The 13,528-nt window shown below is 65.0% G+C and overlaps 3 protein-coding genes across 3 annotated transcripts; 1 reads left to right on the plus strand and 2 right to left on the minus strand.

The window, feature by feature from the left end:
- Positions 1-539: 539 nt before the first annotated feature.
- F751_5253 (hypothetical protein) lies at positions 540-4,408 on the minus strand (the record flags this gene model as incomplete). Its single annotated transcript, XM_011402852.1, has 10 exons — positions 540-659; positions 793-925; positions 1,148-1,446; positions 1,656-2,065; positions 2,258-2,557; positions 2,842-2,932; positions 3,242-3,371; positions 3,617-3,885; positions 4,102-4,242; positions 4,370-4,408. The coding sequence occupies 10 exons, from the start codon at positions 4,406-4,408 to the stop codon at positions 540-542; spliced, it is 1,932 nt and encodes a 643-aa protein (XP_011401154.1).
- A 445-nt stretch (positions 4,409-4,853) lies between these two features.
- On the plus strand, positions 4,854-10,799 carry F751_5254 (ATP-dependent DNA helicase PcrA; the record flags this gene model as incomplete). Its single annotated transcript, XM_011402853.1, has 11 exons — positions 4,854-4,953; positions 5,050-5,249; positions 5,443-5,888; positions 6,176-6,317; positions 6,449-6,511; positions 6,634-6,747; positions 6,927-7,193; positions 7,439-8,388; positions 8,618-8,776; positions 9,394-9,502; positions 9,870-10,799. 11 exons carry the CDS (start codon positions 4,854-4,856, stop codon positions 10,797-10,799), a joined length of 3,480 nt encoding a protein of 1,159 aa, XP_011401155.1.
- A 397-nt stretch (positions 10,800-11,196) lies between these two features.
- On the minus strand, positions 11,197-11,829 carry F751_5255 (2Fe-2S ferredoxin; the record flags this gene model as incomplete). Its single annotated transcript, XM_011402854.1, has 3 exons — positions 11,197-11,311; positions 11,521-11,653; positions 11,793-11,829. 3 exons carry the CDS (start codon positions 11,827-11,829, stop codon positions 11,197-11,199), a joined length of 285 nt encoding a protein of 94 aa, XP_011401156.1.
- Positions 11,830-13,528: the final 1,699 nt, after the last annotated feature.

Raw genomic sequence — 13,528 nt, forward strand, 5'->3', positions numbered from 1 at the left:
GGGGGGGGGGTCCAACAAGGGAAGGGGGCGAATCGGCTGGCCATGCAGGCTGGCGCCGGACCTCCCCCCCCTTCCCCACCCCCCCCCCCATCATCCAATGCTTATGCTCATATGCACTTTGTGACGTGTGGATAACACCGCGCACGCTTCGTCCTTTCCTCCCTTGCCCCCCTCCCAAGTATCAAACATGAGTTCTGATCGATGTTATAGGCTGTGCAAATCTTTGAAACCTCCAAAACATCGCGACGCAGCAGAACGACTGGGGGACCGGGAGGGGGGAGCACAGCGACAGGATCAGGTTGGTCCGGCAAACGGCCGCCGTGCCCCTGGTGGTGCCGAGGTCGCGGCATGTGACGCCGAGGGGCAGACCACAGGTGCACACTCCTCGTGAAGGCCGGCTGGCCTGTGAGAGTACCGAGGCGTGTGTGGCGCATTGCCCCTGCTCAGGAGCTCCTCGTCTTGCCCTTTCAAGGGGTTCCAGGCCCAAGGCCAGCCACCTCCTCCTCCTCCAGTCCATTCCCTCAGTTGAGGGTCCAGCCTCAGATGAGGTCCAGCAGGTCCCGATCCGGCTGCAGATCCGTTAGGTCGTAGGCGTTGATGGTGTAGGCCGAGTCCAGCTTGTGCCGCCACAGCTGCATGTGGTTCACCGCCTGGTCGATCTGCGGCGGGTGCAGGGGTGAAGAGGGGGTGGTCAGGCAGGCAGGCGGGTTGGATGACAACCTCTCGCAAGAAGCCAGCCATGTCGATCCTGGCGGAAGTGTGAGCACAGCTCGTCCGGCCAGCCCCACCCACCGCAGGCTTGAGGTCGGCATAGTCCAGGTAGCAGTTGCTGCGCTTCATGAACCACTCGATGACACAGATGGAGTAGACGTCCCAGAACACCGTGCCCGGCTCGGGGCACCTGTGGTCCTCGAAGAGCGCCCTCCTGTTTGTGGGGGGAGGGAGGAAAGGGGGCATGGACTCCGTCGGTATGAGGCAGTGGAGGATGGGACCACTGAACCGAGCGGTGCTCCACCTCAGGGCCTGGTCCGTCCTGAACCCTCCGACTTCCAATCCCCTCAACCCTCTCGCCCCTTTCTTCCTCATCCCTCCTCCACCCCCCTGCCTAATCACCCCCAACCCACCCCCCTCCCCTCACACCTCTTACCTCTGCGTCTTGGTCAGAGTGTTGAGGTGCCCGCGCATGGTCTTGTTGATGGTGTACTCCATGAGCTCCACCCGCTGCGGCGGCAGCGCGATGGGGTTGATGCCCAGCGCCGCGTAGTCCTTGAGCATGAAGTAGGCCCAGGCGTGCTTGTCCTCGTTCAGCTCCGGCACGACGTCCACGTACACCGCGCCGCGTGGCATGAAGAAGACGTTGCCCAGCGCAGCGCCGTGCATCTGCACCACGATGTCGCTGGCCGCGTACTTGGCCGCCTGGCTTCGCAGCGACTCGTCCTCCAGCGTCTCCACTACGATGCTGGCGGTGGGGAAGTCCCTCTGTGGGGGGGTGGGGTTGGGGAATCGGGGATTGGGGTGGAGGGAGTGGGGTGAGGGGTGGGCGTGAGGTGCGGTGCTCGTGGGTCGATGTGGTGAGCTCCGGTTCCCTCTTCAAACACACACACTTACGCCCACCCTCCATAATACACACGCGTGCACACACACACACAACCCACCGCCACCCTCGAGACCTGCAGGCGCTGCACCGTCTCCTCCATGTTGATGAAGGCACGGCCATGGCCCAGCGGGCGGTTGATGAAGACGATGCGGGGGTGGGTGTGGTTGCTCACGCGGTCCAGGGGCAGGCCCAGGCAGCGGTGCATCCTCTCCTTCCACCCGCGCACGATGCCGGGGAGGGGCGGCATGCGGTTGTACCGCGGCCGGCACCAGGGGAAGGCGCGGCAGGTGGACCCCACCCCCGCCACCGCGCGGCGCAGGACCACCGCGGTGTGATTAAGCCGCCCGTCCAGCAGACGCAGGAGCGGGTAGCGCGAGAAGCAGGGCCACAGCTCCTGCTGCGCCGCGGCCGGCATCGTGGTCTCCACCGTCGGCAGCTCGTTGTACAGCCACAGCTGCAGGTCCGTGCCTGATTTTGGGGGTTATTGTTTGGAGATCGGGAGGGTTGATGACTGAAAGGAGGGGAAAACTGGTGTTGTGGACAGTAGCACAGCCCCTTCTTGCCTTTTTCAATTCCAGTATCACCTCCCCCGCCCCGCCGCCGCCCCTCTCCCCCCCTCAAAACCCGAAAAAAGGAACCCTCTCTTCTCATTCGGCCCACCTGCCACTTGCTGGTGGGTGCAAAGGCCCATGTAGGTGCACATGGTGTTGTGCACCACGGGTCCCAGCTCGCCCAGCAGGTGTCCATAGTTGTTCCAGTACGCCAGGTTGATGAGCAGGCTCTGCTCCACCTCCATCTTTGGCACGGTGCCCCACTCGTCCCCGCCGTCCGCCGCCAGCAGGGCAGTCAGGTTGTCGGGGCTGGTCACCAGCAGGCGGGAGGTGAGGTTGGTGCCCAGACGGAAGGGGTCGCTGGCGATGTAGGTGAGCTGGACGTCGGGGATGGAGGCGCGGGCAGCCTCTGGCGCAAGGAAGGAGTGGGAAGTGAAGGGGTGGGCGCACGTGCGGGTGGATGAGTGGGCCTTCAGGGTCCCAGGGGGTGCAAGGCGGGGAGTGCAGTGCGGGGCACACCCGAGCATGCTGTGAACTCTCGGGGCAGCAGTCGTGCCGCAGCTGCCATCAACACAATGCTCCAGACACATGGCTGGGCAAGTCCAATTGCTGCGACCCCCACTTGGGAGGGAGGTTTACTCACAAGGCCAGGTCCCTCCATCCTCCCCACCCCCCGCCTCCCCCGAGACTCACCAGGGTCCGGCGAGATGTAGTGCATGCGGCCAGCCCATAGCACCAGGTCGTAAAAGGTGCAGACGCGGTGCTCGTACACCACCCCTATGCACTGTGTTCGTGGGAACGAGGGGCAGAGAGCCGGTGTGCAGTGTTACTCTGAGGTGAAATTTGTAGCTGTGACTTGTTAGAAGATGACTTCACACGACCAGAGGCATTCGACGAACGTAGTCGTGGTCGGCGAATCCATGTAGTGGTGGAGGGGATGGGCAGCAGATGCACAGGTCAAAAATCCCACAGCATCGCAGCATTGGCAGACAAGGTTGGCAACCCTGCACGCCTTACAAGGAAGTGGGACAAGCCCTCCGCGTTCCCAGGTGCCACTCTTTGGCACCACATCCCTCCCAACCTCCCTCCCCACCCCTGATCCCTCAGCCAGCACCTCGTGCGAGGAGTACTTGAGCTGCAGTGGCTCCTCTGGTTCCTCGGCGCCCTGGTATATCCGGTGGCCCATGAACTCCGTGCGGTTGTACGCCTGCTCGCGAGTCAGCCTGGCGGGATCCGATGGAATAGGAAGGGGCTCACCAGGCCGGACGAGGCTGAGGGGGTGGGCGCCACTCTCGAGAGAAACAACGCATGCTTGCCAGGCCAGTCCAGGCTCAGAACGATCGATTCCAATTCAGCAGCGCACGCCATGCGATGCATTCATCAGTTCTTAGCACCCTACATCATGACGCTCCTGTGCTGGCCACCCCACACCCCTCCTCCCTGACAGAATCAACCCCTCCCTCCTCACTTGTGCTCCAGGGCCTTGCGGTCGACCTTGGGGGGGTTGGGGTCGTAGCGCAGCTTGTCGGTGTACAGAGGCTTGTCGTAGAAGCGGGGCAGGCGCGGCGCGGGTGTGCGCTGCGCGTCGGGCGGGGGCGGGGAGGCCGCGGCGTTGGCGGCCAGGATGCTGGAGGCCTGGTTGGCAGCCGCTAGCTCTGCGAGCGCCTGCCCGGCCTCACTCTGGTGCCCCGCGGCCTGCTGCAGCCCGCCGCTGCCCAGCCCGGCGTTGGCCAGCGTCTGGGCGCCGCCCGTGACGGCGCCGGTGGTGATGGCGCCTCCCGCGGCGGCCGCGCCGGCCGCCAGCCCAGCGCCGGCCGCCGCGTGCGCCGCATTCTGCGCCGTCTCCAGCAGCGCGGCGGCGCTCGCGTCGTTGTCGGCGGCCGCCGTCTCGGCGGCCACCACGGCCGTGGCCACCGCGGCCGCCGTGGCCACAGACTCCTGGCGCTTGGCCACCTCCAGGTGCTCAGCGGCCGCGGCCGTGGTGGCCGCGGTGTGCGTCGCCGCTGCCTCCAGCAGCGTGGCAGCAGCGGGGGGTGGGGGGGCCAGGGGGGTGGCCAGGATGTCCTGGCAGCTGCCGAGGTGGAATGGGATCAGCTGCGCGGGGGAATGGGGGGGAGGGTTGCTCGGTGGAGACTGCCGGTGGAGACCCGGCGCGGGCCCGACATCCCTCGGCACTGACAGTGAGCATCTGGCGCAGGGAAGGGGAGCGCAATGCAGCCACGTAACATGCAGGACCTCCAATCCACTCACTAGGCAGCATAGGACCAGCGGTGCGAGGAGCCGCGGCGCCATGCCCGCTCCCGGCCTCGGGACGAGGGAGGGTACGACCTCCGACTCCGTCACTCCATGTCCCGGCGATCACCAGAACCAATGGTTTTCAACATGATGCGAGCAGGCAGTACGTTTACACCCTGTATTGGCTGGGCAATGAGGCGGTGATGCACGAGTACTGGCCGTAGCATTGCAAATCTTAACGACGCCGGCATTCGAAAACACTTGTTTGGGCGCGCTGCACCTCGAAACGGATGAGGACACAGTGCTGGGATGCGCATGGATGTACACATCCACATGTCAACAAAAATCCCTACCGATATCAGAAGTGGGCAGACGATGTCCCAAATATGTCATTGCACCTGGGACGGGGTCTGAGGCTTGACCGCGGAGCCTTGGTCAGACCTCCTTCGCATGGTGAAATGCAGCTCAGCATGCGCATGCATGGGATCCCCAAGCAGCTCCTGGGAGGTTGCAGGGCGTACCAGGGAAGTGTGAGGCCCATCCATGGGTCTGTGGCGCCCCTCGGCGCAGGTAGGCCGGGTCCTCCTCTACCAGGAGCGCCCAGGCCCCGGGCCCAACTTGGCCTCAGCGCCATAGCGGCACCCTCCCCCTCCCTTGCCGTCGAAGGAGGGAGTGACACCAAAGAGCACCTCCAGGGTCTGAGCGGAGAGCAGCAGGCTTCAGTTGCAGCGCCCTTGGGCACTTCCTTGGTTGTGGCGGGGCCTGGGAGCGGGAAGACCCGTGTGCTGATCTCGCGCATCCTGCACCTGGTCCAAGCCCATGACGTCGCCCCGCACTCCATCGCAGCCATCACTTTCACCAACAAGGTGGGGCGAGGGCGGAGCCTGTTGTGCGGCCAGAACTGTGCCTGGGCGATGTGGGGAATGCACCCCAGACTGGACCTTGTGCAAGTGACCACGCCTCGGGTCCCTGACTGACTGAGTGAACGCCATCCGATGACACGCTGCCTGGATGGCAGCGACGCTCCTCCACCCACAATCCCCTGGACCTTCTCCCCAGGCGGCACGGGAGATGCGGGAGCGACTGGAGCACGCCCTAGGCCCTGAGGCCGCCGCCCAGCCCTTCATAGGCACCTTCCACGGCTTGGGCCTGAGCATGCTGCGCCAGGCCAGCTCTCAGCTGCCCGCTGGCTGCCGGGTGCGCCCCGGCTTCTCGGTGGCCGACGGCGACGCCGCCACCGCGATGATGCAGCGATTGGTGAAGAGCACGGCGGGGATTGACATCAGGCAGTCGGGCGCGAGGACGTCGGCGGAGCAGAAGCGCACCGTCGCCAAGCAGGCCCGCATCATTCTGAGTGCCATCTCCAGGATGAAGAACTCCGTGCCTGGGTACGCTGCGCTGAAGGGGGAGCAGGCCATGCTGCGGGAGCTGATGCAGCGTCGGGGCACCGAGCTGACGATGCAGAACAAGATTATGGCGCGGGAGATGGGCTGGTGGTACGAAATGTGAGTCGGTGTCTGTTGAGAGTGGTTGAGGAGGTGGCTGCGGGGCTGAGGGGGCTAGGTTTTAAGAGAGGAGAGGCTGGAGGGAGTGGGATGTAGGTGGTGGAATGCTGCCATGTTGGGACTCATTCCTGAGAGCATCCTGACTCACCCAATGCGCTGTTGTCAAAAGCCAGGGCAGGACCAGATGGGCATCGATGCGGGTGTCTCGCTGCGCTGTGCCCTTGATTCAGGCGATGCACGGCTGTCCGCACCACAACCTCCCACCACTCCCTCCACTTCATGCGCAGGTATCGCGACAGCTTGGCACAGAGCAATGCCGCGGACTTTGACGACCTGCTGTCCCTGACGGTGACCCTCCTGCAGGAGAGCGAGGCCGCACGCTGTGCTCTCAGCCGCCGCTTCCACCACATACTCGTGGACGAGTTCCAGGTCCGGGGATGGGAGCTTGCCTTGGGGCGAAGTGAAGCAATGGGTCTGCCAGGTTTTCCATCGTGTTTGTCAAGGTTCTTCAGCACCACGCCACCGTGCCAAGCTCAACTTTCTGCACCTCTGTGTGCCAGGACACCAATGCCACTCAGTATGAGCTGGTCAAGCTTCTGGCGCCCGTGGACTCCCTGCAGAAGGTATGGCCTGGAGGGAATGGGTCTGGTGATTGTCGGTTGAGAGGGGACAGGAGGTGCCTGTGCACGGCAGCCAGCCTGGCCGCCGCTGCTCGATCAGCGGGCCGGTTGCGAGCCTGGTGCAGGGTCGCCGGTCGCTGTTCCTCGTGGGCGACCCAGACCAGGCCATCTATGGGTGGCGGGGCGCCATCCCGGAGCAGCTGGGAGAGCGCCTGAGAACAGACTACCCCGATCTGAAGGTTTGTTGTTTCTCTGCCATGGGCAGCCGCTCGCATGCCCGCCTGTGCTGGCAGGGAATGGGGTCGTGGTATGCGATTGACAATAGCAAGGCTGTCTGCGATCAGGCATGCTCACCCCTGCACCCCATCTAGTATATCCCTTTTCCCCCCTGACCCCCCAATCAATCAACCCACTGCAGGTCCTGACCCTGCGCGACAACTACCGCAGCTCCAGCACGATCCTGGCGGCCGCCCGGGCGGTGCTGGGTCCCCAGTCCAGGCGCCTGCGGCCCATGCTACCCCACGGCCCCGCCCTGCGCCTGCACAGCGTCCTCGGCCCGACCGAGGAGGGCGAGCTGGTGGCGCGGCAGATCCGGCGCCTGCAGGCGCGACACGGCGTGCCGCTGTCGGAGGTGGCGGTGCTGGTCCGCACCCACGCCCAGACGCGGGCCATTGAGGAGGCCCTGGTGAGTTCTGAGGGGAAAGGCACATGCCCTGGGAGTATTTGTTCCTTATTTCTACTTGGGGGGAAAGATGGATTGTGTGGGAATGGATGGGAGGATTGAGTGTGCGTGAGATCACAGGATGCCCAGCAGCCTTGAGGTGCCCTGTCGCATGCTCATGCAACCCTTGCCGCCCCTTCAAACGGCACAGGAACCTCCTCAATCTCCCCCTTCAACACCCACATGCAACCGCCCGTTGCCTACCTCAGGTCCGGCACCGCATCCGCTACATCGTCCTGGGAGGACGCACCTTCTGGCAGCGCAAGGAGGTGCAGGACGTGCTGGCGTACCTGCGCCTGGCGCTGGCGCCGTGGGACGGCGTGGCCCTGCGCCGCATCATCAACGTGCCCAAGCGCGGGCTGGGCCCCGCGACCCTGGCCAAGCTGGAGGCCGCCGGTGAGGGCAGCATCGCGCGGGCCCTCTTTCCCCCCGCCTGGCCCTTGGAGGGGGGCGTGGAGGGCACCGTGGCGCCGACGCTGCCGCTGCTGGATCGCGGCGCGCTGGGCCTGAGCGCCGCCACCGCGAAGAAGGTCGAGGCCTTCCGCGCGCTGGCGCTGGGTCTGGCGGCCGCGCTGCGCTCCATGCCGCTGCACGACGCGCTGGCGCACATAGTGGAAGCCACGGGGTACCTGGACGGCGCGAAGGACGCGGCGGCAGAGGACAACGACGAGGCGGTCGCTGATTCGAAGGACGGCAGAGCGGTCGGTGCCACGGCGGAGGACCTGCCCTCCGCGAGCTCTACAGGAGAAGCAAAGGAGGAGGAGACGGCCGTGACCCTGCGCCGCCGGCTGGGCCAGCTGGTGGAGGTGGCCCGCCTGGCGGGCGAGGCCGGGGCCCCAGGCCTGCCCGTCGCCGACCTGGGGCTGGAGGTGGAGAGCGGGCGGGACGAGCGCCTGGAGGGCGTCCGCGCCTTCCTGGACAGCTGCGCGCTGGACGCCGCCCCCGACGGGGGCGAGGCCGCGGCGCGGAGGGACAGTGTGCGTGTGAGCACCATGCACGCCGCCAAGGGCCTCGAGTACGCCGCCGTGTTTGTCCCCGGGTGTGTGGAGGGCCAGATCCCCTCCCCGCCGCGGGAGAACGATGGCGGGGCGGCGCTGCGGGAGGAGCGCCGCCTCATGTACGTGTCCCTGACCAGGGCGAAGCAGCACCTGACCCTGCTGTGCCCCAGCAGCGACCCCAGGGTCTCCAGGCACGTCGGTTGGGGCATCGCGATGATGGGATGCGGGGGGGTGGAGGATCGATTCCAAAAGAGGTTGTGACGCGCATTTTTGAAGATGGCAAGCGCGAGGAGGGCGGGTGATTTGAAGCTTAGCACGCTGCTGTCCCCCCTCGCCCTGGCGCCTGATGTTGGCAACTCCACCCCTGAACCCCCGTCGCACTCCCACCAGGTCCTTCCTGCTGCCGTCTCGCTTCATCAAGGAGCTGGAGGACAGCGGGTGCGTCCTGGAACGGACGGAGCACGAGGACTCGGAGCGGAGGGCGCCCCACCGCAGCCACAGGGCCGCGGCACGCTACCAGCGCAGCCGCCGGCTGAACAGACCCGAGGAGTAGGCGGCGGCGCTGCACAACGTCGCGGCATCAAAGGCACCGCCAGCGTGCATCGTGGCCTGTCGCACCTTGAATGTACCATTGTCCTGATGCCGTCTGGCTCCTCCCTTGACCCTGACTGGGACGCTTCTTCGCCACTCCAATAAGTCCCAATGACTCCACTCTAACCCTGCACCTCAGCACCGTTTCAAGGTGCTGCTCATCTGGAAAGACTCGCTCTGTGCTTGCAGCATCTGCATGGTCTGGGTCATGGTCAAATGGCTGTGCAAGCACGTGCCTGCCCTGCGCTGGCGCACCCCCGTCCTGCTGGTTCGGCGGGCAGCGCCCCCGTCGATCACCGATTTCGGGGAGCGGCACCGGGCACCCAGCCTACATCGGTGTCGGACAGGGCGTCAGGCCCCAAACCCAACACTCCAGAGGACATGCTTGTCTGCGTGCCGGGTCTACACCCCACATCTGTGCTGTGTGTCCCGTCACCCCACCCTCAAACCCCCGCACCTCGGCGGTGCTCCGCCCACTTCCCGCAGCTCTCGGCTGCAGCACCCCCCGCCTCTCGGACCAGGCTCGCCGCTCGCCGCTCGATTTACGGTACCATAACCGCATCCATGTCCCGCAGATCCTCCTCCCCCAGCGTCCTGGTGGCCGACATCGGCGGCACCAACGCCCGCTTCCAGGTGTGGCAGCTCGACGATGTCCTGCGCCCCAGCCGCCTGATCCTGGAGAAGGTGGGCGCTGTGTGTTTTGTGTTGAGGAGGTGTCGAGTGGGTGATGCACGGGATTCGGAACCCCCCCAAGAGACCCTGCATGGTGCATCGGGAGGGCTTGGGGCTGATCCTGGCTGCCCCCCCCTCCTGCACTTGAGTTAGGGAGGGGGGGGCACTGAGGGGTCCGTCGTACCCGAGTTGCACCACTGGCCGCAAGGATATCACTCAGTTGGATGATCTTGAATCACTGCATGCACGGTGTCGTGCCCCAAGTTCTTGGTGACGTGTGTATCCAGCATGTTGCCACCCCGAGCCATGCAGCCTGGCCCAACATTCACCCCCCCCCCCCCCCAAAAAAAAAGCCAACAACCCTCCCCTCTCAAACCAGTTCCTGCCCACCAAGGACTACCCTACCTTTGACGACGCGCTGTCCGCCTTCCTGGCCGACCCGGCGCTGGCCGGGCACGCCCCCCAGTCCGCGGCCTTTGCCTGCGCGGGCCCGGTCGCGCGCGGCGCCTGCACCATGACCAACCTGGGCTGGACCATCGACGAGGCGGAGGTGGCGGCCCGGCACGGCCTGCGCGCCACCGTGCTGAACGACTTAGAGGCGGTGGGCTACGGCGTGCCCGTCCTGCCCGAGTCGGCGCTGCTGACGCTGCACCATGCCCCCGTCCAGGACCGCGCGCCCAAGGCGGTGCTGGGCCCCGGCACGGGGCTGGGTGAGGCCCAGCTGTTCTGGGACGAGGCGGTGGGCAACTACCGCGTGTGCGCCAGCGAGGGGTCGCACGCCACCTTCGCGCCGCGCGGCTGGAAGCAGCGCGCGCTGCAGGCCGCGGTCCAGGCCGAGCGGGGGCACTGCTCCGTGGAGCGCGTGGGCTGTGGCGACGGACTGCGTCGCATCTACGACTTCCTCGGCAGCGACGAGCCCAGCCAGTACCCCGGCCGCGACCTGGGCGCCAAGCGCGACCCCGCCGCCATCTCCGCCGCCGCGCTGGACGGCTCCGACCCGCGCGCGGCCGAGGCGCTGGACATCTTCCTCAGCATCGTGGGGGCCGAGGCGGGGCACATGGCCCTCCGCGGCCTCACCACCGGCGGCGTCTACATCTGCGGCGGCATCTTCCCCAAGGTCCTGGACCGCGTGCGCGCAGGGGGGGTGGCCGAGGCCTTCCTCTGGCGCGACTCGCGCTTCCATGACAAGGTGCTCAAGCACATCCCGCTCTTCGTCGTGCTGGAGGAGAAGGTGGGCCTGCTGGGCACGCGTGAGCAGGCCATCCGCCTGCTGCACCAGCAGGCCGAGGACGTGTCCATCGCCACCTAGGGGCGTGGGCTGGCTGGATTGGACGGGGGGTGGCGGCAGGGGAGGGTGCGCAGCGCGACAGGGGGACCCCTGAGATTCGAGGCAGGTGCGAGCCTGCCTGCGCCCCGGCATGTGCGCCCGAGTCTTTGACCCCATCCCGCAGAGCCATGCCCAGTTGAGCCCATGGCCTGCCACCCCAGTAACGGCACCGTGTGCCCACCGAATGCGACCTGGAAACTTCATGCGTGCTCTTTGCAAGCGACGAGTGAGGGGGCCCAGTTTCATGGGGGGGTGCAGGCAGGGCAGGGAGGGGGGTGATGCCTAGGCAGCAAGCTGTTCTGGCTGGCGACCCATTGGGAGGGTGCGCGACTCGGGCCTCCCCTGCGCCTGCTCCCAAGGGCAAGGGCCATGCACGCCGTCAGTGGGGCTTGGGCACGTAGCCGTCCACCGCAAAGTTCCGGGTGGAGCTGGGGATGCGGACCCGCAACCCGTCCAGCTCTGGGGTGGTGATGATCTGGCAGCCCAGGCGCGAGCTGCACAGAGGGGAGGGTGGCAGGGCCTGCCCCATGTTACAGGCATGAGACATTGGAACGTCATCAGCCGCACACAGCTGTCTCCAGCCGACCCACTGCCCTGAGACGGAATGCACCTTGAAGTGGTCCGCAGGGCCCCAATCTCCTGCTCACTCGCGAAAATCCAACCCCCTTCTCCACCATGTCACGCACCACCAGCCCAACCATACGTTTCAGTGAGCCCAAAGGCCAGGTCCAGCATGTCGTTCTCGTCGTCCGTCGCCTCTGGCAGGCTGTCAAACTGTTCTTGGGACTCCACGATTACGTGGCATGTGGAGCATGCCAGGGAGCCCTCGCATGCACCTGGGATGTAGAGGGAAGGGGGTTGAGGGTTCCAGCACGTCACAAGTGTCCTGGAATAGGATGTGTACCCTCCTCGACGCGGGCAGTGGCAAGGGTCCCTGTGCCAAGCGCTCGCCCTACAGTGCACATCCAGGCTCACATTCTAGGTCCACGTCGTTGTCGTGCGCAATCTCCATGAGGGACTTGCCCAGAGGTGCCTGAATGGTCACCTCAGACCCATCCTTCTCGTCAGCAAAGGTGACTGAGACCCTGCTCAATGGGAGGTGGAGGCAGGTGATCCGACGACCCGCCTATACACTCCCTGCCGCATTGACTGATCCTAGTGTCGCCGATCCATATGCCGGCTCACTTGTCGTCGCTGCACCGTGGCCGAGACGAGGAAAAGGGTCGCAGGGCCAAACTACCGGGCGGAGTCAGCGTGGAGGCCACGGCATCGGCACAGCTCCTTTCACTGTGGCGTACAGTGGCAGCAAAGGGTCCCGTGCGGCAGCTTGCCAGCAACGCAGGCAGGAGTTTGCGGCATGCTGACAGGGATGCCATGGGCGAAAGCCTGCAAGCTGGAGTCCCTGGGCCTCCCGATCGTTATGGATATTGAGGTTCACAGCATGAAGGAACAAAGCAGGCACAAAGTGTCGCATCTTGCTTGCACGGGGTGAGCTGGTGAATGTATGGTGTGCGCGCCCTGGCAGAGCAAAAACCTTTACGTGTTGATGATGGGTCCCTGTCCCCTTGGGCGCTAGAGACACGGCAAACACATCCAGAGTCGGACTCGAGATGCGGAATGATCGCACACACACATCATCGAGGGGCATCCGGTATCAGTGCTGCGACGACTGCGTGTCGCAATTTGCATGAAAGCTGACGAACTCCGAGATGCCCCAACCCAGCCGTCCGGGTCGCCGTCGCCCGCAGCTGGCACGCATCTCGAGGCAAGAGTTCGTTCAAGATCAATCTGCTCGAGCGAAATATAATGCTCGCCAATGTGCCTGGGCCGGCATAATCTCATCTCCCTGCCTCTGCTTGCTAAGTTTGGCACGGACACCTCACCACCATGGCGCGCGCACTAATGCTTGTGCTGGTGGCCCTTTGCGCTACCAGCTTTGTCACCGCAGACAAGCTCCCACTCACCGCTGAGTCCATCGGCGAGGGTAAGCGGCCATGATTATGCCTTTGGATTCGGGATTGCCGCGATGCTCGAGCAGGGGAAACCCTGGTGCGACACCTGATTCACCTTCCCACCATGTGCCCCCTGCAGTGTTCAAAGGGTTCACCAGCGAGCTCGAGACGGCCATCGCCAGCCAGCAGCAGACCCGCGGCCGCAGCCTGCTGAGCTTCACTGACGTGAGTGTTGGTTGTTGATGTGTTCTTCGAAATGCACCATCGCGGCTCCACCGATCTTGCCCTGTGCTCATGACTACATTGTCCTCCCCCTTCCCTGCAGGACTTCCATGGTTTTTTCGAGAACTTCTTTGGCCAGAACTGGACCGAGCACGTGCCTGAGGCATGGAAGCACAAGGACTTCAGCTGGGAGAAGCTGCTGCCCTTCGACCTGAAGAGCAGCCTGGGCGACTTCCTGAACAGGACCGACCTCGATGAGCTTACCAGGCCTCACACCATCCCTGAGCTGCACGACCTGTTCGAGTCCACACTCGCCAAGTTCTGCAGGAACTTCACGTGAGTTATACACGGGGAGGTGTCTTGACAAGGATGATCTGCCAAACCGTGCTCCTGCCATACTTCACTCAGTTCATGTTCAAACCCTTCCCTCCACAACCTCCCCCATACAGCTTCACCATCTCCGAGAAGGTGGACCCCTTCTGCGCCGGGCCCACGGTCTCCCTGACCTACAACCCCAAGGTCTGCATCATCGACGAG

This window comes from Auxenochlorella protothecoides, assembly GCF_000733215.1.
Source record: "Auxenochlorella protothecoides strain 0710 unplaced genomic scaffold scaffold6, whole genome shotgun sequence".
Classification (NCBI taxonomy): Eukaryota; Viridiplantae; Chlorophyta; class Trebouxiophyceae; order Chlorellales; family Chlorellaceae; genus Auxenochlorella; species Auxenochlorella protothecoides.